A 27,922-nucleotide genomic window follows, 5' to 3' on the forward strand; every position below is an offset into this window, starting at 1 on the left:
ATGCCAGTCAAACCCATTGGGTGGATATGTGGACATGTGTTGAAGAACTGTTCTGGAAAAAGTACACACAATCTTGTTTTAAAGGGAATATGGGTGTGGGAACAACAGAGAATAAGATCCCCTATGGTTCTCTTCTTTTCAGTCACTTAGGAGGTAAACCCAGTGTTCCAAGTTCTTTTGAATCATTTAGGGGATAATTTTAAAACTTTTTTTCCTAACCTCTTTTTTTCTTAGTGGAGGGGATCCAGAAAGTAATTATGGACCTTATAGATGAGTTTAAAGATGAACTTCCTACCATCCTAAGATTATCACAATCTAATCAGGTAATGTGATTTCATAATTTTCAAAATGAATTTTTAAAAATATATTGTATTTTTACTGTCATATGGATTATTTAATGCTTTGATTTTTATATAAGTGCTTGGAGCTTAAGAAGATATTAATTTTACCTAAAAAAAGAAAATTCAATCTTCCTAAATGGGAGGATGATCTGGAAAAAAAGAGGGGTTGTAGATCAGGAAATGAGATAAAGTAAGTTTAAAGACAATCCTTGGATTAGAAATCTGGAAATCTCATAGCCACAACTGCAATGCAGTTCACTTAAAATTATGTGCTTGGGATATAGCTCAGTTGGTAGAGGGCTTGCCTTTCATGAACAAGGCCAAAAAAATAAATAAATAAAGATTTGCTTAAGGTAAAGTGAAAAAAAAAAGCCAGATATACTTTTGCTAAAATCTGAGGCAATTAAATCAGTGCAAACACTCAATTGTAGCAATGGAAAGATAAATATAGTAAAAGTGCATGTGTTTTAATGTGGAAAAATACTGGTATCAATTTAAACAAAGTATATATGTGCTGTATTTTAAAAATCTCTGTTCCAAAAAAGATTTGAAATAGATAAAATATTGGAAATGGAGAGTAGAGCAACAAAGAATTTTGAAGAGACATATAATCAGGAAAAATTAACACCTTGTTAAGGGGACATATATAACCTAATTTACTCAATGGTACACAGTTGTTAATGGAAAAGTATGCTTCAGCCATTTTGACCACAGTTGAAATAGAATATGCCTTAAAGTTACAGTAACAATCCACTTATGATACAGTAACAATCCACTTATGATGCAGTAACAATCTACTTATTCAGAAATCAAAATCTTGGCAATGTCAAAGGTGAGGCACATAGCCCCAAACAGAAAATAAACAGTAAAGCACTCCAAGCAACACAATAATCACTCTGTACATCTCATTCCAAGGGTAAGAACTATCTGACCATTCATTGAGAAAACCAGCCAGTATATGTTTACTAAATACTCCCTACTGGTTGGTGCTGGGCAGAGGGAATACAGAGATAATACGCAAGACACCATCCCATCCATCAATCAGCTTAATTGAATAAAGACAAAATTGTAAACAAATAATTGCCTTAGAATATGCTAAGTGTTTCAGAGGTAAATTCAATTTAGAGAAGTGAACGATTCTGCCTAGGATGGTTAGAGAAAGCTTCATGGAAGGATACTTAAGTGGACTCTCAAAGGATGAATAGGAGGATTTTTTTGTTTTTGTTTTTGTTTTTGTTTTTTTTTTTTTTTTTAGGTAAAGAAAAGGGTAAGGTAAGTAGTTAAGGACAAAGAATAATAACCCAGAGAAAACAGTGTGAATTTGGCTGAAAAGTATGAAACAGCATAGCATACTCCCTAAATGCCAAGTAAATATGAATAAATAGCATGTATGATAGAAGGACTGAGGCAGGAAAATAGTAGAAAATTAGAAAATGTAACCAGGAGTCAGAATATGGTGGTCTTTGTATTCCTTGTTAAAAAAAAAAAGACCTTGCGGGCTGGGGATGTGGCTAAAGTGGTAGCGCGATCGCCTGGCATGCATGTGGCCCGGGTTCGATCCTCAGCACCACATACAAACAAAGATGTTGTGTCCGCCGAAAACTAAAAAATAAAAAAAATTAATAATAATTAATAATAATAATTAATAAAATTTTTCAAAAGACCTTGCTTCATCCTAATTATAACATAGATATTCACAGAAAGATTCTGAGCATGGAAATGACATTCAGTTTGCACTATGAAACTATTTCTTCAGTTACCACTATGTGTTTTGAATGGAGGCAGAGCTTCTAGTACAATTCTTTTACAAATGATAGTCAAAAACAAAGACAGGACATATACACTGGAGTTAAAAAGAATGGGTTGGGTACAAGATATTTAGGGTATCTGGAAACTGACAATGTAGTGTGAGAGGGATATGTAGTGATGGGGGAAACTCTGGATTGCTTGAGTGGGTAGAACAATAGTGGTCCTACTAACTAGGATAGGGGACTCTATGAGGAGGAGAGGGTTTGGAGATAATGAAATGAATTTAATTGGATAATTTAAGAGATTCTGTCACATCCCTTCTGAGCCATGGAGATTAGCTGTAAATTGGAGACATAGATTGGAAGCTCAAGTGAAGTCTGGACTAAAAATATACATTATTACATCATCATTATATAATGCATAAAATCAAGCATATAATGATACCTATAGCTAAACCAAGATGGTAAATGTCATTACTTTAAGGAGAGACTGTAGTAATATGAGGGCTTGGGATTGAGCCCCAAGAAATGCCAGTGTTTAAAGGGATCAGCAGAGAGTCAGAAGTAAAAAAGGGAATTCTTGCAGAGGGAAGAATGAAATTCTATGAAGGTCAAAGGAGGAAAAAAAGAGGGAGGGATTAGCAGCCATAAGAATCCCCAAAGAAGTCAATTATAGGTTACACTTTTGAAAGTTTTAAAAACTGAACCAATGCTTAGTGGGTAAAATTGAATTTACCCCCAAAATTTACTTCTACAAACCCATATTCACCAATAATGCTTGCAGTATACTTAAACTCTATTTTTAGCAAAAATAATTTTCTTTTTTTTATCTGAATAGAAGATTATGGCTGTGTATTTATGTAAATGATTCAAATTTCTAAGCTTGTATGTTTCTAAAAATAAACAAAGTGATAGACATTCTTGTTTACCATCAAATCACACATGAGTTTCAACTGTTAAGACCTACTGGACTTTCTTAATTATGGTAGAGTTCTGAGACTTATAGAACTGACTTTCAGAAGATGTTAGAGACTCCAGCAGTCTCTCTAGTGTTATCGTCAGTGATGTTGTATGGCACTATACAAATCCATTTCTTGTATGGTGTAGTCTTTACTGCAAAAAGTGTGGGTCCTTGATGCACCCTGCTGAGGTGGCAACCAGATAGTGGACTGTTGAGCAAATAGAATAAGGCTTAAAAGCTCCAGAGGGCAAACCAAATTCTGTAATTCTGTATCTTAGACTTGCAATCTAGTTGCTTCCTCTTCTGCATTCTTCTAGCATTAGTATAAAGTCTTTTGAAACACTGGAATCTTTTCTTGGCAATGCTCTTAATACTTGGTGGTATAAAGGGAAAAGATGGACAGGTGTTCGTGGTTGATCCTGGATATCAGATGATTAAAGCAGCACAATGGTGACAGTAATTATTGAGAAAGCCTCAAGGTGAATCCTAGAAGCCAGAGACAGGCCAAGAAATCCCTGTTATCCCTTCCAAATTGTGATTCTCCCATTGCCTAAATTAGAGAAATTTGGATTTTACTTAAATAAAGAAGTTGCAACTTTATAACTCCCTTCATCTTTTCCTCCCATCTGAATGGCCTCATTATCCTACTAGAGCCAAAAGCATGGTTTATGTAGAAATAGATTGATATTCTGATCCCTAAAGAAAGAATTCTGTGTTCCCATTTTCATCTTCTTGAAGCTATTTACTTTTAAGAACTTTAATCCACTTAGAGAGGAACATAATGATAGTTAGCATTATTTTATCATTTTTGAAATACTTACATTGTTCTTTTTCTTACTTTGAAGAATGTGTTGCTGAGATTGGCAAGAAATCTGAGTAGTTAAGGAGCATTATAGTACTTTTGAAGCTATTTTTTCTTCAAAAATAAATTATCCAGAGAATATTGCTAATTAGATTATTTTTAAAAGGTCAGATTGTAAATGCTTTTTTTTTTTAAATTTCTAGGATGATTCCTAGTTCCCAAATGCACTGAAAGAAATGGTTTTAAGAATGCTTAGAGGACTTTATTAATTGGGTTATATTTTAAATCTCTAAATTCTGTGGTTGGTATTTAAATCCTCCCCCACCCCAGGCTATTTATTCAGGAAAAGGCCTTATTGTTCACCTACAGTTAAAACAAAACAAAAAGTTTGATGGGAGTGGTGGTATAATTTTTATAGAAGATATACCCAGAATAATGGTTATCAAGTAGTACTTCATGGCTAAATATTTTAAATGAAATTTTCTTTCTGGGGCTGAGTAAGCTCATTTTAGAACCTTGGCTTGAGGTAGTGGTTTCTGAGGTCTAGTACCCTCCATACTCTGTGTCCCAACCAGCCCAATACCTTCAGTATCTACTTTCTTGGTAAGGTAATTTTTAAAGCTTTACAGAGGCAAATTGTAAATGATTTCCATATGAGGAATTTAAAATTGCCAACCTTTACATTTGAATGAAGAAATGTTTACTATAATTGGGGAACTAAAAAAAAATTAGTTAAAATTACATTTAACCATATACTACAAGATTGGGAATTACAAATAGAACATATGCCATAATGCTGTAACCCATGCCAAAAATTTTGAATGTTACATTTGTAAATGTACTTCTCTGAATTCTCTCTCTCTCTTTTTTTTTTTTAATGTGAGAAAAAAACTTCTGAGGATGCACCGTTAGTATCTGGAAATTACTTTTAATGGTGTTGAAGTTTTGAAATGTAATGAGAATAGGACTATAACTAGAATGTTCTATAATTCAATTGCATTTTTGTCTTTGGTGAATTGTTTCTTGTGAAGCAGTATCATTATTGTGAAAGTTGCAAAGTAGATTGTGCACGAAAAACTTTCTAGGTGGTTTCTAAATTTGGCATATTTCTTTGATATTCCTCATTATTAATTTGTTACATTTTCTGATGCTCTTCATTCATTCATTCATTCATTCTTATAAGTATTTGTGAAGTATCTATCTACTACATGCCAGGCACTAATCTTGGCCTTGCAGGGGGACAGAGAGCCCCTAAATAGCTATAAAACACTGCTGTGATACAAATTGCATTCTTGTCAAACAGAAATAAGAAGCAAGGGAAATAAACTGTATATTTAAATTTTTAAAAAAATTTTAATATTTATTTTTTAGTTATCAGCGGACACAACGTCTTTGTTTGTATGTGGTGCTGAGGATCGAACCCCGGCCGAGCGCATGCCAGGCGAGCGCGCTACCGCTTGAGCCACATCCCCAGCCCAATTTTGTTGTTGTTGATGGACCTTTTTATTTTATATGTGGTGCTGAGGATTGAGCCTGTTGCTTCACACATGCTAGTGCTCTACCACTGAGCCACAACCCCAGGCCCTTAAACTGTATACTATATATTGGTAAATGTAGGGAGAAGAAAAATATATCAGAGAAGGGATATAAAGTAGGGGAGTAGGTATCCAATGAACAATTGATTGTTGAGGTAGCATAACCAAGAAGGGTCTAGTGAGAAAGTGATTTTTAAGTTAAGATTTAAAGGCAGTGAGGGAGTAAATCCAGGACACTTGAGAAATCAAATGGCATAGCTAGTGCAAAGTCCCTGAGATACAAATTATCAAACTAAACAACAATCAGAGAGCTTCTCCAAAGAATAATGACATTTATTTTGGAATAGCAGAGTAGGCAATGGGAGTACCTGTGCCATAGAGAACCATGTAGGTATTCAAGGAGATCCAGGCAAGAGGAAGACTTTAAAGGCACTTAAAAGGAGAGATTTGTGCAAGCTACTTGAATATAGTGTTCTTCGGTAGTGGAGACCAGAGGCAGGAGTTGGTGTAAATTTGTTGTCAGAGCCATAACTGATGGGTGAGTGTCCTGTCAACAGCATCTTTCTGAATTATTGCAGTCTTAATGTTAAACTTAGTTACACAAATCTCTTCATATGTGTAAGGCATACAAAGCATGGGATATGTGTATATTGAGAAGAAATCTCTCTTGGGCCTTTGTCCTTGAGAAAGTTCTTATCTCAGACAGAAAATTATGAACCGTTCCCCCTTCATAACTTCCTGGCTCTAATTTTGTCTGGGTCTGAGAAGAAATATTTCCACTTGGTATCTTCATTTCACGAAGTCTACCTGACAAGTTCAACAAATAGTGAGGTAGGAAAGGAAGAGGAAAAGAGGATGAGGCCATAGAGGTAAAGAAGTAACAGACTTTGTGGGGTTTGAATGTACTTTGACTTTTACACTGAGTTCAAGAAGTAGCCATCAACACTGTTGAGCAGTATGATCTGATATGAGTTTTAATTGGATCTCTTTGGCTGATACATTGTTGAAAGAATGAAAACAGGCAAGGCTGTAAGCAGGGAAACTATTTAGGAGTCTAATTCACTAATTTGGAGAAGAGATGATGGTGGTATCTAAGTATAACAGACTGGGTGTAGTACTCTGAGTGGTAAGTGGTCGAATTCCAGGACTATTCAGAGAAAGAATTGAATAAGATTTGCTGACAGGCTGGTTTAATAGATGGAGGATAGTAAAACGCTGAGATAATAGAAATTGGAGTTCAGCATTAAAACTGCTGATGACAAAGAAATGGGCCTGGCTCTAGAAAAAAAGAAGAGAAAAAGGAAAAGCAGGGTTTATATTTAAATAGTGGAGGTCAAATGGATTGATCTGGAGCAAGATTCTAAAGCCAATCTTATGAACTGAGGCTAGGTTTATTTTGGTATGTTACCTCTAAGTACCTTTGTGCATGCATCTCTGAGGTGTGATGGAGAGTTTGAATTTCTTTTCTGGCCTTTGGTGATGTGCTCAGATGATGATGATGACAGAAAGAATCATCTAAACTTTCACACTTTGTAATCAACTTCAGGATGATTAGGGTGATAGAAAACAAAAAAGAGGGAAAAGAAATTTAATTTTTGGTCAACATTTAAACAATTTCCTGGGCTGGAGTTGTAGCCCAGTGGTAGAGGGCCTGCCTCACATGTGTGAGGCACTGGGTTGGATCCTCAGCACTACATAAAAATAAATAAATAAAATAAAGATATTTGTCCATCTACAACTAAAAAAATTTTTTTAAAAACCAATTTCCTAATAGAACTAATTGAGTAACTCACTCAACCTAAGAGTGAATTGAAATCATCATCATAAATTAGTGACTTTTTAAGAATAAATTTTTTAATGGGTCTATGAATAATTAATTGTATACATTAATGGAGTAATATGATATTTGGATATATATGTATTATGGAATGTTCAAAGCAGATTTAACATATCTACCTCCTCAAATATTTATCATTTGTTTGTGGTAAAACTTTCAAAATTCTTTCTATTAGCTTTTTGAAATACCCAATAACTTTTTGTTATCTATAGTCACCCAAATATACTCGAGCATGCCAAAACCTCCTGCTCCTATATATTAGTACTCATTTTCAACTTTCCCCATCCCTTCTCCCTCATTTACTCCTCAACCTCTAGTAACTATTCTACTCTCAACTTCTAAAAGATCAACCTTGTAATAATTGATGTATGATCGAGACCATGTGGTACTTGTCTTTTTGTGTCTTGCTTATTTCACAAAATATAATGATCTCCGGTTTCATTCCTATTGAATTGGTGACTGTTTTATATATAGAGAATCTCATTCTGCATCTAAAGGATATAAGTAGCTGTTCCTCTGTAGTGTCCTTTGTGTCTCCAGAGACAAGAAGAACTACCAAACATGCTTCATCAATGGAAGTCTTCTTGGTAAATTCAATTCCATATTTTGTGGCAAGGAAAATAAAGATGGTCAGGAAGATTTTATTTTCAAAAGTAACAGTTGTTTCTTTAAAAAAAAATCTAGGAACACATCAAAAAAAGGAAGGTATTTTTTAAAAACCTGAAGATAAGCAGTGTTCACACTAAACAAATGAGCATGTAAGGGAAGCAATGATGATAGTCATTAGAATCAGCTTGAGACTGTCAGAGACAGCTAGGAATTTATGGCACTAAATGGGGAAGATAACACAAAGTATGGCACTAACATAATGTTCATCTGCATTAAAATAATATTTATAACGAGTCAGTTAACCTGAATCCTACATGAGATGTTGGATTAACAGATTATCAATTACAAATAACTTAATTTTTATACAAAGATAAAAAAATTAAAGAGAAACTGTAAAAAAAGTGAAGATTGAAGGGTCATTCTAGAGTACTGTTTGGGGGAATGAATCAAGATTGACTAATACAAATAAATGTGTGAAATCAGTTAATCCAGACCAACACATACAGATCACAAGATTTTATAAATAAACTTATGAAAATACAGATGGAGAAACTGCAGAGTGTTTAACATTTTGCAACAGCAAAAATGAGTGGACCTAACTGGGCACAGCAGTGCATGCCTATAATCCCAGCAACATGGGAGACAGACTCAGGAGGATCACAAGTTCAAGTCAAAACTTAGCAATTTAGTGAGACCCTGAGCAACTCAGTGAAACCCTGTCTTAAAATAAAAAATAAAAAGAACTGGGGATGCAGCTCAATGGTAAAGTACCCCCGGGTTAAATCCTTGTATCAAAAAAAAAGGGGGTCCTCCAACACTGCATGATGCTTGGACAAGTAGACAAAGTTATTTAGTAAAAGTAGACCTGCATATATTCCATCACATATGGACTTCTTTGTGTGATAGTAAATTATAATGAGAAAAAAACACAAGTAAATTATAATCAGACCAAACTAATTCCAGCTGCTACACCTTGAGAAGAAGTTGGAAGAGGTCAGTGCAGCAAAGTACAAAGTCACAAGAGAAATGGAATCTGTATGTGCTAGAGCTTTGGATACTGCAGACAATTTGGGTTCTCTCCCAGGAGTGCTCACAACCACAATCAGGGTAGAAAATATTGTCAAATGATTGTACTTACATGTTACTTTTCTTGCTCTACCTGCCATATAACTGCTTTTTTGGCTTGCTTTCCTTTGAAATGGCTTGGGATTGTAGCAATTTCTGCAGTCCGCAATTTAGATGACACTCTCTGTTATTGGTTTTGACTAGGATGGCTGAGGCCACTGGTGGGCTAATAGACTTTTTTAGTAAAGTTAACTTATCAGTTCACAACAGAACACCAAATGCTACAGCAATACATCCTCATTGAGAAGCTAGAACAGCTTTTGTTTATCTCCATTGACAAATGCTGAGCAGTAGTAGAAGTACTGAACTTCAGTGACAAAATAACAAAAATACATTTATTTCAGGATAAAAGAAGGGGCATTGAAAATGGTGTTTGTTATGGGCAAAAAAATCTATTTAAAATATTTTGTATTTCTATATTTAGGCGGAACAAATATTTAGAGGTCCAGAGTTACTTGTTTTTAACCAGTACTTATTAACGAGTACTTTCCCTCCAGTTATATCCTAAAATGCCAAAATAACCCACAAAATTACTTACATGAATAATGGAAACTATATTTGTTTGTTGCCTGGAATGTAGTCTAACCACATTGTAAGTAATTGCCCCATGGTTCACTTACTGGTAGAGCAGAGAAAGAACTATATTATGTAATGCTACAGTTTTTTTCTATCAGAATACTGATAGAATTTTCACAGTATTGAGAGGTAAAATTTTATTAAACTTGCTGATTAGCATGCAGAAATTTATTTTATTTTTCTTTAAATTATACATGTACATATATATATTGTATGTATGCTGCATTTTATAATTTAAAAAATTTAAGTGGACTGGGAAAATATTTATAACCATTTTGAATAAGTATTATTGTTTGAATAATTCAAATATTGATGTTTGGATAAGGATTCTTGTTTACTTTTGAAATTAATGCAAAAAAAAAAGATATAAACCCAGAGAAAAATGAAAAATATCGATCTTTTAGCTAGTTACTTCATTTCTGGATATTTTTCCTAAGGAAAAAATATATACATATTGAAGTGTGGGGGTATATGTATTGTATGTGAGTATATAATTATTGGATACTAAATACATATACAATATTATGTGTAATGTAGCTATATATTTAGTCTCTGCCAGAAGTGGATTTTAATAATGCATTAGAAAATCACACATCAGTTACTTTTTAAAGGCTTATTTTTCAGAAAAGAGAACCTGTGCAGAAAAAATCCAGAATGGCTATCACTTTAGCCAAGATCAATCGGAGAGCATTAATTCAAGGATTAAACAACATATCCAGATCTTCCCAGTCAGTGGCCAAACTTCTGCATCCTAAGCTTACATGTAGAATTTTGGAGTTAAGGGACATATCTTGTCGTCTGCTGAGAGAAGTTAATGCACCAAGTCAACCAGTATATAACATTCAGGTAAGCACCTACTGCTTTGGCAAAAGATGTGGATTTGAATCAATCTGTGAAATATGGTATATTAAGAACTATGTAATGTTTTGAACAACCAACAATAAAATAATTAAAAAAAAAAGATGTGGACCTTTGTTAAAGAAACTTCTAAGATCTACAGGCTGTATTTCTGTATCCTCAGGTCATTAAAAAGAAAGATAGCTAAACTGCTTTAAATGTGGAATATTTTAAAAATGAGAATGTGGAGCATTTTGTTGTCTTCCATGTAAAACAGATGTACTTGGATAAGAGAAATAAATGGTTGCTTTTGTTCAATATAGTGTATTTTCTGGTTTAAATAAGTCTGAAAAGGAGGGGAAGCAATATGGACTTTAAAAAAAATACTTTTTTTTAGTTGCTGATAGGCCTTTATTTCATTTATTTACTTATATGGGGTGCTGAGAATCGAACTCAGTGCCCCACACATTCTAGGCAAGTGCTTTACTTTTACTTTACTGAGCCACAACCCCAGCCCAGCAATGTAGACTTTTTTCCCAGCTTATTATTTAACTCTATTAAATGGTCCATTTCAATCGACTTCAACCAAATATAAGGATGCAAATTACAATTTCTGTCAAACCTAAAAGAAATTCTACAATAAATCTTTAAAATGGCTGTTTTGTTCTTTCCCCCATGATTTTGTTGTATTTTCAATATAATCTTTACATATATAATATATTGAGTATATTTAACTATAATTTGGATAAGCCCATCAATATTTAAGTAGAGGGCTGGGGATGTGGCTCAAGCGGTAGTGCGCTCGCCTGGCATGCGTGCAGCCCGGGTTCGATCCTCAGCACCACATACCAACAAAGATGTTGTGTCTCCCGAGAACTAAAAAAAATAAATATAAAAAAAAATTCTCTCTGTCTCTCTCTCTCTCCTCTCTCACTCTCTCTTTAAAAAAAATATTTAAGTAGATTTTGAATTACCCTTTCTACATTGTTTTATTGGGGCTCTGTTTTGTTTTGTTAAGGAAAACAGCTCATAAAACTTTTAAGGAACTATTTCTTTTTTTCCTAAACTTTATAGTACAGAACTCTGGGTTTTTCAGTCTGGGCATTGATCAAAGCATCCTAAATTTTCACTACAAAGGATTAGAATCTTGCAAGTCTGGCCTCTAAACCCTAGGATGAATCATTTGGAACTCTTGTGTTGAAGGGAGAGAAAACAAGGTTCAATAGAGGTACTCAAATGATGCCTTTGGATCCTGTTTGTCTCTTTCTCTCCATTTCTTGGGTCTACTTGCTCTATGCTGACTGCATTCTTAGAGTGGCATTTTCCTCCATGATTTGCAGCTGTTCCTGGGGTTACGTCCTTCTAGATTTCTTCACAGCAGAAAAGAGAGTCATTAATCCAATGTTCCCAGTAAAGTCCTCAGGTTCATTCTTTGAGAATGACTTATATAGGAGAAATGACTTAGGTCTCAATGCTCATCTCTAAGCCATAAAATGGGATGCCCTAATTAGTCTATGACCAGATTACCAGCTTCATCCCTATATTTGGGATTGGCATCCCATTTCCAGATCATATGATCTGAGATTGATATGGAAAGAATAAATTCACAAATAAAAATCTGGGTTGTTTCAAAAAGATGATAAAATGAATGCTGAGTGGTCCAAATTAAACAAATAATAATAAAAACATTTTACTTTGTAGGAATCTCTCTTTAATCAAAGAATTTGACATTTCCAAAAATTATCAGATATGTGAGCTATGAACTGCCTGAGGGCAGCATTTATAAAAAAAATTCATTTATAATACCTGATATCTAATAAAGTAAAAAATTGTTTTGTTTTAACCATATGAGTCTCTAAGATCTACAAGCTGTATTTCTGTATTCTCAGGTCATCAAAAAGAAAGATAGCTAAACTGTATTATCTTAAATTCTCATTGAAATCACCTTCATATTGAATGTTTTGCTTTGCTATTTCTTTTCTTGCATTGTCAAACCTATAGATTTTCTAGAGGTTTGATATAAGAAATGTCTTTGGAAAAATATTTCTGTATTTAGTATATGAAATCATATTTTAAAACACTGTCCATTTCGCTATTCAGAGTCTTCCTTTTTGCTTCTCTGCTAATTCAGAACCATCAAGGATCTGAGATTTTCCATTACTTGCTAATCAATTATCTTGCTACACACACACACACACACACACACACACACACACACACACACCAGGCTTAGGTCAGGGACATAGATTGATATTCATGGTAAAAGGATCAGAGCAGTATTTTTTTGTTGATTCCCTATACTCAGTTCCCATAAGGCAGGTTATTTCAAAAGAAAGGAACCTTGAAATCAAGAGACTGAGCACTTTTTAAATTTTTTCTCAGTACTAGGAGTTGAACCCAGGGGTGCTCTATCTACTGAACTAAATCCTCAGCTCTTTTCATTTTTCATTTTGAGATAGGGTCTCACTATGTTGTCCATCCTGGCCTTAAATTGGCTATCCTCCTGCCTCAGCCTCCCAAGTCACTGGGTTACAGGCATGTGCCACCATGCTAGGGAACACTCTGAGCTTTTCATGACACATCTGCCCAGCCTTCTCTTTGTCTCTCTGTCTCTCTCTCTCCCCACCCCTGAGTGTGATTTTTTATCACCCTGGAATGTAAATGTCTAGGAGAGAAAAAGAGGACTTTGTCTTTAGTGCCAGGTGATGGGTTTGGAGAGAACTTTTCTAGGTCTCTGTACACTTTCTCTAGCTTCCAAGGTTGTTTGCTACTTGAACATGTCCTTTGCTTGGAAGATCAATCTGTACAGGAATGAAACAAATCCATGAGAATATTCTCTCAAAACTCATGAATATTCAGTGGCAGGAAAAAATTATATCTACTGCAGCTGAACTTATGTGCTTCCTTTTATCCGGTGATAAGAACTGAAAAACAACACAATGGGTTTGCCTTTTTGCCTTGATTGACAATCAGTTTCTGAGGTAAATTTAAATCTAACTTATTCCTGGAGGCTGAGATGAAAGAGACAGGTTTAGGGACCAACTGGCTTGTCCAAGGTCCATATACTGACTGTGACTATCTCTTGACATCAAAATCAATAACCTATGAGATCTCTTCTCCTTTGCTCTTGTTCTAATCGATCTAGCTTTAATCCCTAAAATTATTATCAATGAAGTATTTCAAAACACACAGAAAGTAATATATCGTAAGTCTAACCCAAATTTAAATTGCTGGTAATATTTGTCATATTGCCTTCAGATCTCCCCTTAATAAAAATGAATATAACTAACTATAGCTTACTCTCTTCTCTTTGCTTCTCACCAAAGACAATCATTACACTGAAGTTGATGTGAATATGTCCGTACTTCTATATTTTTACTACATATATATATATATATATATTTTCACATTAGATGCATATAGTTTTATTCTATGTATATTTTAAGTTTATATAAATTATACTGTGCCTATCCTTCTGAGACTGTTCTTACTTGACATTGATAAATATGTAGCTAGGGTTTATTTTTAGCTTCTCTCTCTGGTAAGAAAAAAAAAAAGATCCATAGTTCATCTGATACTGGGTTGATGGACAGTTTAGTTTCTAATTTTTTTTCTGTTGAAGACAGTGCTTCAGTGAATATGCTTGCAAATACATGCAAATAAATGTGTGAAACATTCTTCGGGTATATATCTGAAGAGGGATTGCTCCAGGTTTCATTAGCTATTACCAAACTGTATTCAGGGAGGGTGTCCTTTATTGGGAATCCTTCTGATTCCTAATTAGAGGATAATTTCTTCAGTTTTGGAAAATTCTTAGTCATTATTTCTTCAAGTATTGCTTCTTTAGTTTTTTCTTTAATCTCTTATAGAATGGCTATTAAAACATATTTTGGATCTTCTCATTTTATTCTTTATGTGTATTTGCCTTCCTTATGTTTTCCTCTCTCTCTTTTTTAGTTGTAGATGAACAAAATACCTTAATTTTATTTATTTATTTTATGTGATGCTGAGGATCAAACCTAGTACCTTACATATGCTAGGCAAGTGCTGTTCCACTGAGCCACAACCCCAGCCTTCTTTGTCTCTTTTTGATACATCCTTAGTAATTATGCCTAAAATGCTCTTTCATTTAGTGTATTTTTAAATTTTTTATTTGTTCTTTTTAGTAATCATGAAAATAGAATATATTTTGACACATCCTACATACATGGAGTATAATTTCCCATTTTTGTGGTTGTACATGTTGTGGAGTTACACTGGTCATGTATTCATATAAGAACATAGGAAAATTACATTGACTCACTCTACTGTTTTCCCTATTTAGTCAGTGTATTTTAATTTTAAAACATTACATTTATCATTTCTACAAGTTCTATTTGGTGTTGCACCTAAAATTTCTGCTTCTTTTATCTTTTTAATGGGTCCTTTACAAGTTTATTCATTTTTAAAAAAAAAAAGTCTTTAATCATTCTGAACATATTTATTTAGGAATGGTCTTTTACATGGTTTTTCTTTGAAATATTAGGGGGAATGCTAATTTTTCTAACTATGGTTATTTATATTATATCATATATTAGATAATTTACTTATGTTTCATAACTTTTAACTGAAGCATTTTCTCCAACAGAGGTTTTTTGTTTTGTCTTTAATAAAAATCCCTTCTGTATTTACTGGTGGAACCAACCATCCCTTTAGAGAAATTTTGCTTTGTTTCCAAGGGTATCAGCAATCTTGGGAGCAAGCTTTATTCTTTTTTCAGCTTAGATTTTCCTGCTGAAAGGGTAAATTCAGATCCCTTTGTAAGGTCAGTCTTAGGGTTTTAATCTCTCATAGGAGAATTCCAGTCCCAGGTGGAGAACTCTGTTTTGAGTCTCAATTTCACTGAAATTGAAGCTCCGCAAAGGCCCAATTTTCACTTCATCTCCAGTCTTTGTATTAGAACTCAGGCACCCAATCATTATCTCAGGGTCCAATAACTTCCCAGAGTTTCTGAAGTATAAACTCATACACTTGCTTCTCTGGCTTTTAGTTCCATCTTTGTTCCTGGCACAGGGAACTTCTCTTTCTTTTTTTGTAAAATCATTCTTATGCTAAATATTTTGAGTTTCATTTTATATGGAATTTCTCAGTGTTTTTGTGCAAGTGGTTCTCAGTCTGCCATGTTGAAGGAATCAGATGGCCTTTAGCTTTACTTAATATCTTCCTTCACAAGTTTTAATATAAGATGGTTAAATTTCTTTGGGGAAGTAAGAGAAATATAACTTAACTTTTTTTATTCATTCAACAATATTTGTTGAAAACATGACATGTAAAATCACTAGTTTTGGTTCTAGGGATTCAGAGACCTCTCTTGCTTGCTCTGTGGACTGTGGGGCTGGTAGGTAAAACAGAAAACAATGTCAGTGAGGTTTAGTAATAAGCATATGATTAAAGGGTGCCAAGTATACAAAGGAAGCATAAAGAAGAGGCCTATGAATCCAGAGTGGTCAGTGTAGGCTTTCTAGAAGATTTGGTATTCTGAAACTTGAAGGAAGAAGAATTTGCAAGTGAAGAAGTAAGTGAATCATTCCAAGAAGAAAATAGTATATATTAAGGTACTGAGGTAACTGAGAGTATGACTTATTTGGAAAACAAATAATTCTATATGGCTGGAGTAAGACAACAAAAGACAATCCCTGGTCAGAGGTTTCAGAGTCCTTGAGGGCTGGGAATGAGGAAGAAGCTTCACTTGAATGATATGTGGTAGTTTGGGTAGAGAAGCAGAATTTCCATTAAGAGGAAACTAAGTTGTAGCAAGAAAGAAAATAACATGTCAAATTTGAAAGGCTCCGTGAGGATAAAAATAGAAGTATGAATATGAATAGAGTGGCCCAGAGAGTCAAAGATACAACAGAGAAACATATGAGATATGAGAAGTGGCAGAAATCAACGGATTGCTCTGTGGATGAAGTGTCTCCATGTTACCAGACTATGCTGTGAGGTGAATGTCACAGTGTGAAGAAGCTACATGACATAGAGTTCAACTTATCCAGAGTTGGTTCCAGCATGAATTCCTTTAAGAATTCCTAGGCTGCCTGCATCAAGGTGGAGCTTGGTGTTATAGGAAATTAAAAAGAAGAAAGAGCTGGAATTGCTTTCTATGCAAAGGGTGGTATTTGTGAATGCATGGGGGATAACATTTTATGAAAACTGCTTGTAGGAAGGTACATGGCCTAATAACCCATCTGAAAGTATATTCTAAAGATCTTCTTCAAGTGATCTGTCTGGTCACTGGTCTGAGGGTGATGCATTCATACCTAGAACAACTTAAATGGTTCTACCAGTACTGTCTTATAGATCACTTTCCTTAAGAACATGGAAATAAAGAGGCATTTTTATTAGAATACTGACAATAACCAGAATAGTGTTTTAGCCTTTTGACATAGGGAAGTCTGAGATGATGCATATAGTAATGGTCTCCTCAAGATAATCAGAGAATGGATTCTGTCCCAAGACTCCCTCAACAATCTACCTGGGCCTTTCTGCTTGGATGTTCAGATCTAGACCATGTCCCCTATTTCTTAGCATATTGAAGTATGTGCCAAACATGAGCTCCCCCCAAATTTAATTGATACAAGTGACCTAAAGAGATTCCAATGACCTGTTATAACATGAGCACAGAGAATTGGGGTCAGGCTTCTCCTCTGACCATCCAGTTGAAAGAGGCTTTCCTTTGTGGATGCTGAGTCAGGTTGCTCCTCAAACCTCTTCAGGTTCTGCAGTAATAGAACAGCAGCTAGCCTGTGAGGCCTCAGAAATGGAAAAAACTTAGCAGAGAATGCCCTGGAGGTTTCCGACATCCCCAGCACCTATATTTACAGAATGGTGCATCTGCCCAGCTTTAAGAACTGCCTGGCTGAGTGAAGCCTGCAGCTGCTCTCCCTGCAGTGACCTAGATAATCAGCTTTAATGCTGACTTTAGCCAAGACACGTCAGCTCCCAGACATAGTTGTTGATTCTGGCAGACCAATGCAGGGCCACAGGACCAGGAGCTCTTCCTGTGACAGAGTTATCTCTATAAAGCCATCTGAGATGACTGTTTTTATTTTGTGTAGGCATTGTGGAGTGGTATAAGGTATGATATGGGCAAACGTGAAGCAAACCCTCAGCCTTCACAATGCCTGGCAGTTCATTTCATCCCAGTGAACTGGTGATCTCTTTTCAGGAAGGAGGTTAGAAGTTTATATATGAAAGAAAAATAAACCTCTTAAATGGTTCTACTAGTACTATCTCATAGATCACTTTCCTGAAGAACATGAAGATAAATAAGTACTTTCATTAGCATGCTGACAATAACTAAAGTAGTCTTTCTCATTACTGACATTCCAAGGTAGATTCCAGTTTGGGATATTTCTAAATCATACAAATATTAGGAACTTCTGTGCATCCTTAATGGGACTGCCATGAGTCTAACTTGGCTAGTATGATTCAGACCTGGGAAAAAAGATATTTCCTAGAAAGTAGGACCTCTCCAAGTGTACCAAGAAGTTGGGACATTTGACCTTTACAGGACCACCTGATTAAAAGCATGCTCAAAAACAAGGTTCTACAGCGTGTCAATACTGAGCTAAACAAAGTCAAACAGCTTTCTTCACTGTGAACTGCTAGGAGTCTTGCCTGTGTTCTTGGGTGTTCTGAGGTCACTAAACAAAGACATGATCATGAAGCTTTTTCAACTTAATAGGAAACATCCCTGCCCCCATACTTTATCTATTAACAGCAGTCAGTGTTCTTGCAATGTTTGTTGGTAAATAATCAAGCTAGAGTTTCTCTATACCTCTCCTTGTATCGCTCATCAAGGTGATTTTGAACACAATCTAAGTCAGGCTTGGTAATTCTCCAACCTTTAGATCATGTATATGTGGATCTTTATTTTCTTTATTTTTTCAACTTTCTTGTAATTTATGTCATTATTAGTAAAAAACCAAAAACGAACACAGATACTTCTTTTATGAAATGAGGCAGTCAAAATTATATGGAAGAAGTTTATAGGTTGAAAAAATTTTAATATATACATTTTTTAAACATATATGCCTATTGTATATGTTAATGTTCCCAAATAAGAAGAAGAAAAGAAGAGGAGGAGGAGGAGGAGGACCACAACAATGACATATATACATAACATTGATACTAAGATATTTTTAACTCACATATGCAAATAAAATGAAATTAATATAACACGGTTAAGAGAAAAAAATTTAAATAAGCCAAGACAATTTAAATAAAGATTCCCATTTACCAAATTTCTCCTGTTTATTTATCTCAGTTTTGACCATATACTATTCCTACTAAAAGCAAGCCAAAATGAAACAGGATGGTTTATAATATGAAAAATATGTACTGCAAGTCATAAAATTGAAAAATGGCTACTTGCCAGTAGGCACATCAATTTTGGAGGAAATACATTTTCTACAAGAATGATTTGTTGCAGAAATAGAAAGTATTTGTTAAAAGCAATAAAATAGTGGAAAAAATGACCCTTAGGCAATATACAGATAAATTGTTCAGAAGCATAACATATATTGTTTTCATAATTTATTTTGAAACTAATCAATTTTAATTACTTATAAAGTGAAAGACTGAATCTGAGAAAGATGTAGCAAAACAGAGAGAAAGAGTAATTTCTCATGCAGGCCCACTTTTACTTAATTGTATATGGCCTACTGTCAAATATGGACACCATTCATATGAATCTTCACACTGTGAAGAAGCCTTTTGTTAGGGGTGTGTCTGTTTTTCTTTCTCCTGAAAAATCTGCTCTCTACTTGTATGCTTGTCTCCTTGTACAGTCTTACTGTTAGATTCAGAGGCATTCTGTCATTTTGGTTCTTCCAGCAAGAAGGAAAAAGCAACTCCTACTTCATTTCCTGGAAACTTTGCTGAAGCTAGGAACTCTGGGAAATTTTCCAAGTTGACTTATACAGGGAGTCATACCTACCCCTATATCTAGGAGTTAGTATGGCCTGAAGATAAAGGAAGAAGAAAGGAAACAGGCTCTCTGCAACACTCTCCGCTAATAGGCAGATGGTATTCTTGGTTTCAGCATTCCATAAACCACATAAGAGGGAGGCAAGAAGACTGTGATAAACAATTTTATTCTTCATTTAGTAATGGTAGCAGTAAGCAAAAACTTACTATATAAACACTATAATAGGATGCAAAGTTCACTTATATTTTAATTGTTTCATTTGTAAAAAATACCATATGCTCTTTCAATTTAACTAAAAAAAAAAAACACAGAAAACAAAGAATTTAATCTCTGAACCTGTGTTACCCTTTCATAGATTTGTTGATAAAATGAGGCAGTGCAAGTAAAGCTGTAGGATAGAACCTGGTATATGAGTGTTCTGTAAATGTTAAGTCTACAAAGCTATATGACTAAATCATAAAAGCTATCAAAATTTTGTTACACTTCTGTCCAGATTTTTTCTATGCAAAGTTGTTTATTTTATCATAAAAATATTAGACATGATTCTTGAACTTTTAAATTGAAATATGGAGAATAAATGAAAATCACTATGCATATAGCTCAATGCATTTTCATAAACTGAACACAATCTACAGTTCAAGTCACCCATAACCACCTCCCACCAAAATCTCATACTGCCTTCCAGTCACTAATCTCACTCTTAATGGGAATACCCATTTTCTTGACACCGTACAGATTAATTTGGCTTATTTTTGTTTGGAATTGAATAATTTCTTAGGCTTATGATTTTGAACTTAACTCTTTCCCATCTCTTAAGGTACTAATAATATTAATCATGTCTACCAAGCCCCTTATTGCTACTCATACATAGGTATCCTGCTAAGCACTTTATAAGCATTTTCTTATTTAACAGCAAACCCATGAGATAAATATTAGCTATTACAACACAGTCCCTTTCCACTCTTCATAAGCAGTAAATTCCAAGGCAATACAACTGTGTTGGCAACATAGCTTAATGATCAGATGAAAGGTTCAGACCCTGGAATGGGATTCCTGGCTTAAATCTAACTTTACTACTTGCCAACTATATTACCTATTTCTCTGTTTTCTTTTTGTGGAATAATAATAATAATAACAACAACAACTTTGTAGGATTGTTTCAAGAATTAAAGAGAACATTTATGAAGCACATAGTTCATTTTTTTAAAGACCTATTTGCTTTCGTGTTTTTTATTAATTATTTTAATTGGGTATATTTGACAGCAGAATGCATTTTGATTCATTGTACACAATTGCAGCAAAACTTTTCATTTCTCTGGTTGTACACAAAAGTGTCACATCATAGGTGCAGTCTTACATGTACCTAGAGTAATAATGTCCATCTCATTCCACCATCTTTCCTGCCCCCATACCCTCTCCCTTCCCCTCCTTCCCCTTTGCCCAATCAGAGTTCCTCCATTTTTCCCATGCTCCGCACTTCCCCCATTTTGCATCAGCATCCACTAATCACAGAGAACATTCCGTCTTTGGCTTTTTGGGATTGGCTTACTTCACTTTCAATGCTATAAATAACTTTTTAACAAACATGGTACACACTGTTCTTTCGAGTTTGTGTGCATTTTCTACTGTGAATTTACATGATTTTATTAGCCACAGTCTGTACCTTTGGGGAGTTCATCGAAACCACTGAGTGGCTTGGCTGTTGCTTCGGAGGAACATGGCTAACTGCCACCTCACTGCTGAGCGGGAAGGGAATGTTTTCCTAATGTTTTCATTTCATATCCTGCTCAAGAACACAGACGTGGCCTGTTAGATAATATAGTTCCCATAAACTGAATATGTTATACTGATATGTTTAAAGTAGGGACATCTAGTACCAGAAACTAGAAAAAACTGAGAGGCAAATTCATTATTGGCTGGCATAACCTTCGAAATAGCAAGCTGGATATAACAGGGTTTCCTGAAGCTTAATGACCATCTAAAGTCAGTGCTGGCCTTTAGCAGTCTCATGATTAACATATCCAAGCAGATCATTAATCTCCGGGAAATGCTTAGTATTTTGATTGCTGTTTGCTTCACTGAGGTTGTGAATAATTTAGTAAGGACTGATTATATAAATTTGAACAAAGAAAAGACTGTTTTTTTCAAATATGCACAGCAGCACCTCCTAGTGAGCACAGTTTATAATCATAAAAGGTTTAAAGAATTTCAAAAAATGCAAGATTATAGATTTGTCATAGGTTTTGATTAGTAGAAAGTATTTTCTTGTTAAAAGTTAAAAAAACTATATATTTTCAAAATGTGGAAAGAAGTCCAGATAGTTGCAATGTAGATGACTTTTTTAAAAATAAAAATTTAAATTCTCATTCTGTAATAACATAGTAAAATAGAACACTGAAACATTGGAAATTTTTGTTTTAATAAGAATATCTTTTCTATTTTTGCAGGTCAGAAAGGGTTCTTTGTGTGATATCATTTCCTTTCCAGCAAAGACTGCTTTAACCAGCATAATATATGCTTCATATGCAGCACTAATTTATTTGGTAAGTTCTATTGGAATCTAGAAATAAATATAACTTATCTTAAGCAATGTTAAAGATAATACTACAATTGTGTGCTATATGATGTTATCTTTAATGATACTATTCACAAACTAAGGTACCATTCTCTTGTAACACAAAAATAATTTCATGTTTGATACTTTCTGAGGAGCCAAATGATCCAACAAAAATCAGTTTTCTTTAATAACTAAAATTATTTTCAGAAAGTTTATTACTGTTGGAAGGCTTTTGGTCAAGACATTTTAGTTTTTGCTTTCATTTAGCTACATTTGTTCCATTTATTATATCCTATGATAGCTGCAGTTCAGCATTCATCATTTTTGAGTCTATGAATTTGGAGAATACAAATATTAGCATATAATATTTTGATGACAAGTGCTGTACATGACAAAAATATTGAAGATTTTATCCATTATAAGGGCTTTATTTTCTGTTAATCAATAGCCATTTATATTTTACTTTAAAAATACTTCTAACATAGAAAGAGAAAAGTGCACAGCTTGATGAATTATCACAAAATCTATTAATCTATGCAGTAATCAGGTAAAGAAGCAAAACATTACCATCATTCTAGAGATCTCTTTCTTTTATACTTAAAATCATTACCCTTTTTAAATTTTTTTTTTAGTTGTAGATGAATACAATACCTTTATTTTATTTATTTTTATGTGGTGCTGAGGATGGAACCCAGTGCCTCACACATGCTAGGCAAGCACATTACCACTGAGCCACAACTCCAGCCCCTTCATTACCCTTTTCTATAAAGGCAACCACTACCATGATAGTTCAGCTTTTAAACTGTATGTAAATGAAATAATATAGCTTATAATCTTTTGTGTTTGTCTTCTTTTGCTCAGCATCATTGTGAGATTCATTTGTTGTCTGTAGCAATAGTTTGTTCATTGACATTGCCATGTAGTATTCCCTCTATCATCATTATTTTACCACTTCAACTGCTGATGAGCATTTGGAGTATTTCCACTTTGGACTATTATGAATAAGATTACTATAAATATTATTGTACATATCTTTTGGTGAAATTTTTAGGTCATTGAGTATGCATATGTTTATCTCTAGTAGGTATTACAAAACAGTTTTCCAAAATAGTTTGTAGCAATTTACACTAATCCTAGCACATTATAAAAATCGCAATTACTTTAGATTACCACATACACTTGGTATTGTCAATATTTTCCATTTCAGCCATTTCTGTGGGTATGTAGTATTATGTTCATTGTGATTTTAATTTTCATTTCAATGATTTGCATTCATTAAATGGATATTTAGATATCCTCCTTTTGCATTTCTGTTAAAGTCTCTTTTTCTGTTGAGAGATATCAAATTTTTTAAATTATTGATTTGTACTTTAAAAATATATTATAGGAGAAAGTCTTCTTGAGATTATATATGGGCAAATTTCTGTTTTTATCCTGTGACTTGCTTTTTCACTCTCTTACCACTCATTTTCTTCATTTTAATGTAGTTCAATTTATTAATGTTTTCCTTTCTGCTAAGACTTTGTATCCTAATTAGAGAATCTCAACTTATATCCAAGGCCACAAAAATATTCTCCTATTGTAGTCTAGAAAATATATTATTTTGCCTTCCACTTTTAGATTTATAATCCATGTGAAATTGGTTTGAGAAAAGGGCCAAATATTTTCCCCCATGAGTATCCAATTGATTTACCTCAATTTCTCAGAAAACAAAAGTCTTTTTTCTATTGTCCTAGAAGAACCCCCACCCCTTTTTTAAAAATCATAAATCAAGTGTCTTTTTATGTAGGTCTGTTTATAGTTGGCCTGTTTGTCTATTTTTGCACCAATTTAGCACTATATTACAGAGCCTTATACGATGTCTTGATAACCGAATAAGTCCTTCTCCTAATACAGGAACATATGTATCTATTTATTTTGATCTTTAATTTCTCATAATCAATTTATGTTTTGCTGGAATTCTTACATATTTTTATATCAAAACAAATGATATTAATCTTTCCCCCACAATCTATAAATTTATACCTGTCCCAATCAAAATCCAAGCAGTTAGTTGTGTGTGTATAAGTTGATTCTAAAATACTTACGGAAATGCAAAAGGCTAAGAATATCTAAACCTGCACACCCAGCTGCACCCTAGTGGTACATGACAGTAATCCCAGCTACTAGGGGGGCTAATGTAGGAAGATTGCAAATCCAAGGCCAACCTGGGCAACTTTTGTGAGACCCTTAAAAAAAAATGTTTAAAGGCTGGCAAGGATAGCTCAGTGGTAAAGCACTTACCTAGCAGGCATGAGGTTCAATTCCCAGCACCAAAAAAAAAAAAAAAAAAAAAAAAAAAAAAAAACCCAAGACATTCTTGAAAAACTACAACTTACTTTTAAACATGTTATTTCATGTTTTTAAAAAAATCTTGAATGTATCAAATATTTTGCAAATATTTTATGTTTTTGAGAAGTTCTCAATATCTTAAATATGAATCTTGTATAAAATTGGCATCAATTGAATTAAGATGTAAGTACTCTACAAATATAGTAGGATGGATGAGTATAGGAAAATAAAAACTAAACTAAAACCAAAATTAAACTTCAGTTTCTCAAAGCCTATTTGAAACCATCCCAGTTTGTAACACTATAAATTTTACAAGCAAATAATAAAAACCTCTTAGTGAACTGTTAATTGATCAGATAAGCATCCAAGGCCTGAAAGAGGCCAAGGTTGGAATTATGGTTTTAAAAATAAATAACACATGTATTGGAGATTAATACCACATGAGTGGAACCATGCCAAGTGCAAAGAATGCAGTCAACAGAAATGTGGAAAATAGCAACATTTAAGGTGAACTAAGAAGGAATTTATCTATGAAGGAGACAAAAAAAGCAACACTCAGAAAAGCAGGAAGAGAATCAGGAAAAAATGGTGACAAGGAAATAAAGAGACTCAGGAAGGTGTGAATGGTTATCAAATACAAGCAGAAAAGATCAAGTAAAAGAAAGATTTGAAAAGTATATCTAGTATTTAAGATGCTAAGCTTAATCATTTTGAGAACTAGTTCAGTGCATGCTGGGATAAGAAAGACAGAAATAAACAGGTTTTAGAGTGAATAGGAGATGATAAAATGGAAACCAAGAACATCAACTGGTTTGACTAAGAGGAGAAAGTTATATAGCAGTCAAGAGAGAGACAGGGCTGCAGGGAATTCCAATTTTAGGATGGAAGATTATTCATGAGTATTGTAGGGGAAGAGCCAGTCAAGAGTGACAGGTTGCACATAAAATCCCAGCAGCTCAGGAGGCTGAAGCAGGAGGATCATGAGTTCAAAACCGGCCTCAGCAACTTCAAGGCACTAAGCAACCCAGTGAGAACCCATCTCTAAATAAAATACAAAATAGGGCTGGAGAGGTGGCTGAGTGGTCGAGTGCCCCTGAGTGCAATCCCCGGTACTAGGAAAAAAAAGAGTGACAGGTTGAAGAGAAAAGGAACAACCGACAGAGAAATTGGTAGGGTACAGGTTAAAACAAAGAAAGGCATACTGACCTCAATCAAAACTCTTCGTTTTCTGAGACTCGAGTAAAGTTCCTTAAAATGGGCATAGATATAATTTTGTAGATGATGAAAGAGGGAATATCAAATAAGAGAACTTTACAATATTTTTTTTTCACAATACAGCATAGTAAATGATCATATTGGGTTATGTGGATGAGATTATGTGTTGTTAGAAGTGATAGATTTGAAAGTTTCTAGCTCTGGGTTTGGGCACATTCAAAATGCAAGTACCAAAAAATATAAAAATATGTTACTGACATTTAATCATCTTAATTAGAAGTCCGTAGTTAGTTAGGCAGTTCCTAATTTTGTATAGTGGGATCTACAATGCCATCAAGAAACCAGGTGCTCTGGTCTGAATGTGTCCTCTGCAAATCTGTATGTTAACTAACCCCCAAGGTTTGATATTAGTAGGTAGGATCTTTGTGAAATTATTAGGCATCATGAATGGGATTAGTGCCCTTATATTATAAAAAGTCCCTGAGAGTTGTCTTTTTCTCTTCTACCATATATACACAGTTAAAAGACACCATCTATGAACAAAGCAGGCCCTCACCAGACAGAATCTGCCTGCCATCACCTTGACCTTGGGCTTTCTAATCTCCAGAACTGATAAATAATCCTATTGTTTATAAGATACTCAGTTTATAATATTTTTGTGATAGCAATATGAACAGATTAAGACATCTGGGTCTTTCTACCTTTTTCTCTAAAAACTTTTTAGTCCTTAGGTTTGTTACCTCATGCTCAGGCATCATCTCAATATCAGTGTCTGAAGCTGGAAGGGGAAGATAGAGGCAAAAGACAAAGATCTCTTTAGGTAGGAGGAAAAACTTCCAAATACCCTTCCTGACCTCTTTCCCAGCAGACATATCATTTTATTTCATTGGCCACACGCTAACTGGAGAAGTGTGGAAAAGCTGTGCTCCTGTGTTCTATGAGAGGCAGGCAGGCAAGTGGGCAGGATCCAGCTGAAGTTCTTCAAAGCCTGAGTCTCTCAGCCCTTTTGCTACTACCTTTTTTTTTTTATTAGTTGCTCAAAACATTACAATGATCTTGACATATCATACATTTGATTCAAATGGGGTATGAATTCTTATTTTTCCACGTGTACAGATTGCTGTATCACATTGATTATACAGCCATACTAGTGTCTGTTGTATTCTGCTACCCTCCCCTCCCATCACCTCTCTCTATCCAATCTACTGTGACACATTTCTCTCTCTGCTACTGCTACTACCTCTTCAAGAAAACCTTTTGTGTTTATGCTCTGTTATTCCATCTTGAAGCATTTCTTTTGTAAAATAAACTAGTTTAAGTTCATGTTTCATAGAAATTTCTATTCTCTTTGCTTGTCTTAACTACTTGACATCATCATCATCATCATTTTCATTGTTAGAAAACTCAGAGGGGAAATTTAGTGAATATCCTTCTTAGAGACTCTAATTTTTAAAATTGTTTTGAGACGTTTCTCCTTGAAGCACTGAATGGCATTTTTTTTTAAGGTGGAAATTGGGTCATGTGTTTGCTTAGAAATCACTGATTTGCAAGCTTACTAGATTCTTACCAAAATGTTTATGTCCTTCCCATTGTACACACAGGTACAAGCAAAGTCTGGGAGGAAGAAATTAAAACAAAAAGCCTACTTTGAAATGTTTGGGAACAAATTCCATCTCTCAAAAAATGTTTCATTATATTTAGTCAGAAGAATAAAGAAGTGAAACAGCTAATGAATTGAGGGGAAAAAAAGATGTAAAGCACATTTTAACTGAAGCATACTAGGTTTTAAATACTCTTTAGAATTTGGTGTTATGTATTTAGAACAGGGAATCAATCTCCCAATACTTACCATATACCAAGTGCTTCCTGAAAGGAAGTTCTGTTTTATTAGAATATGTAGATTATTTATGTATGCTAAATATTTTATTGCCTTTTTTTTTTATCTGTGGTTGTTAGTAGTTTAAAAAGAGACTTCACTTTTCAAAATTTTTGAAAATTATATAGGCAGTCTGCATTAATGCTGTGCTGGAGAAGGTAACGCACATTTTCCAAGAAGAAGAATCCATAAGGCAAAACACAGAGAGTGAAAATTTTAGAAAAGCCTTTTCAGAGCCTGTGATTTTGGAGCCTGCATTTCCTGAAGGTGAAATCAAAGCAAAACCTTACAGGTCATTGTCGGAGAAGCCAGACAACATTTCAGATCTCCCCAAGCTTCCTGCTAATAAGCAGAGTAATAAGATCCAGGTTTTACATTCGGTGTTTGACCAATCAGCTGAAATAAATGAATGAAGAAATCTAAACACAAACATCACTGCAGAGACCTTGAATTATCTATGAAATGGCACATTTCATCTGACAAAACTAGGAAGCTAGTTTACATATACCAAATGCTCTGTCTGCTCTTAAAAAAAAAAAAAAAAAAAAAAAAAAAAAAAAAAAAAAGCTCCAGGGTGAGGATGGGGGATACTACTATGCAACTG

At 34.3% G+C, this 27,922-nt stretch overlaps 1 protein-coding gene across 1 annotated transcript; it reads left to right on the forward strand.

The window, feature by feature from the left end:
- SPATA9 (spermatogenesis associated 9) lies at positions 1-27,825 on the forward strand (the record flags this gene model as incomplete). The annotated part of the gene is made up of 5 exons (XM_081300737.1): positions 1-61; positions 235-323; positions 10,159-10,380; positions 21,787-21,882; positions 27,447-27,825. The coding sequence occupies 5 exons, from the start codon at positions 1-3 to the stop codon at positions 27,729-27,731; spliced, it is 753 nt and encodes a 250-aa protein (XP_081156863.1). The 3' UTR covers positions 27,732-27,825.
- Between the last annotated feature and the right edge of the window lie 97 nt (positions 27,826-27,922).

The sequence above is a fragment of the Spermophilus citellus genome (assembly GCF_964194105.1).
Source record: "Spermophilus citellus genome assembly, chromosome: 1".
Classification (NCBI taxonomy): Eukaryota; Metazoa; Chordata; class Mammalia; order Rodentia; family Sciuridae; genus Spermophilus; species Spermophilus citellus.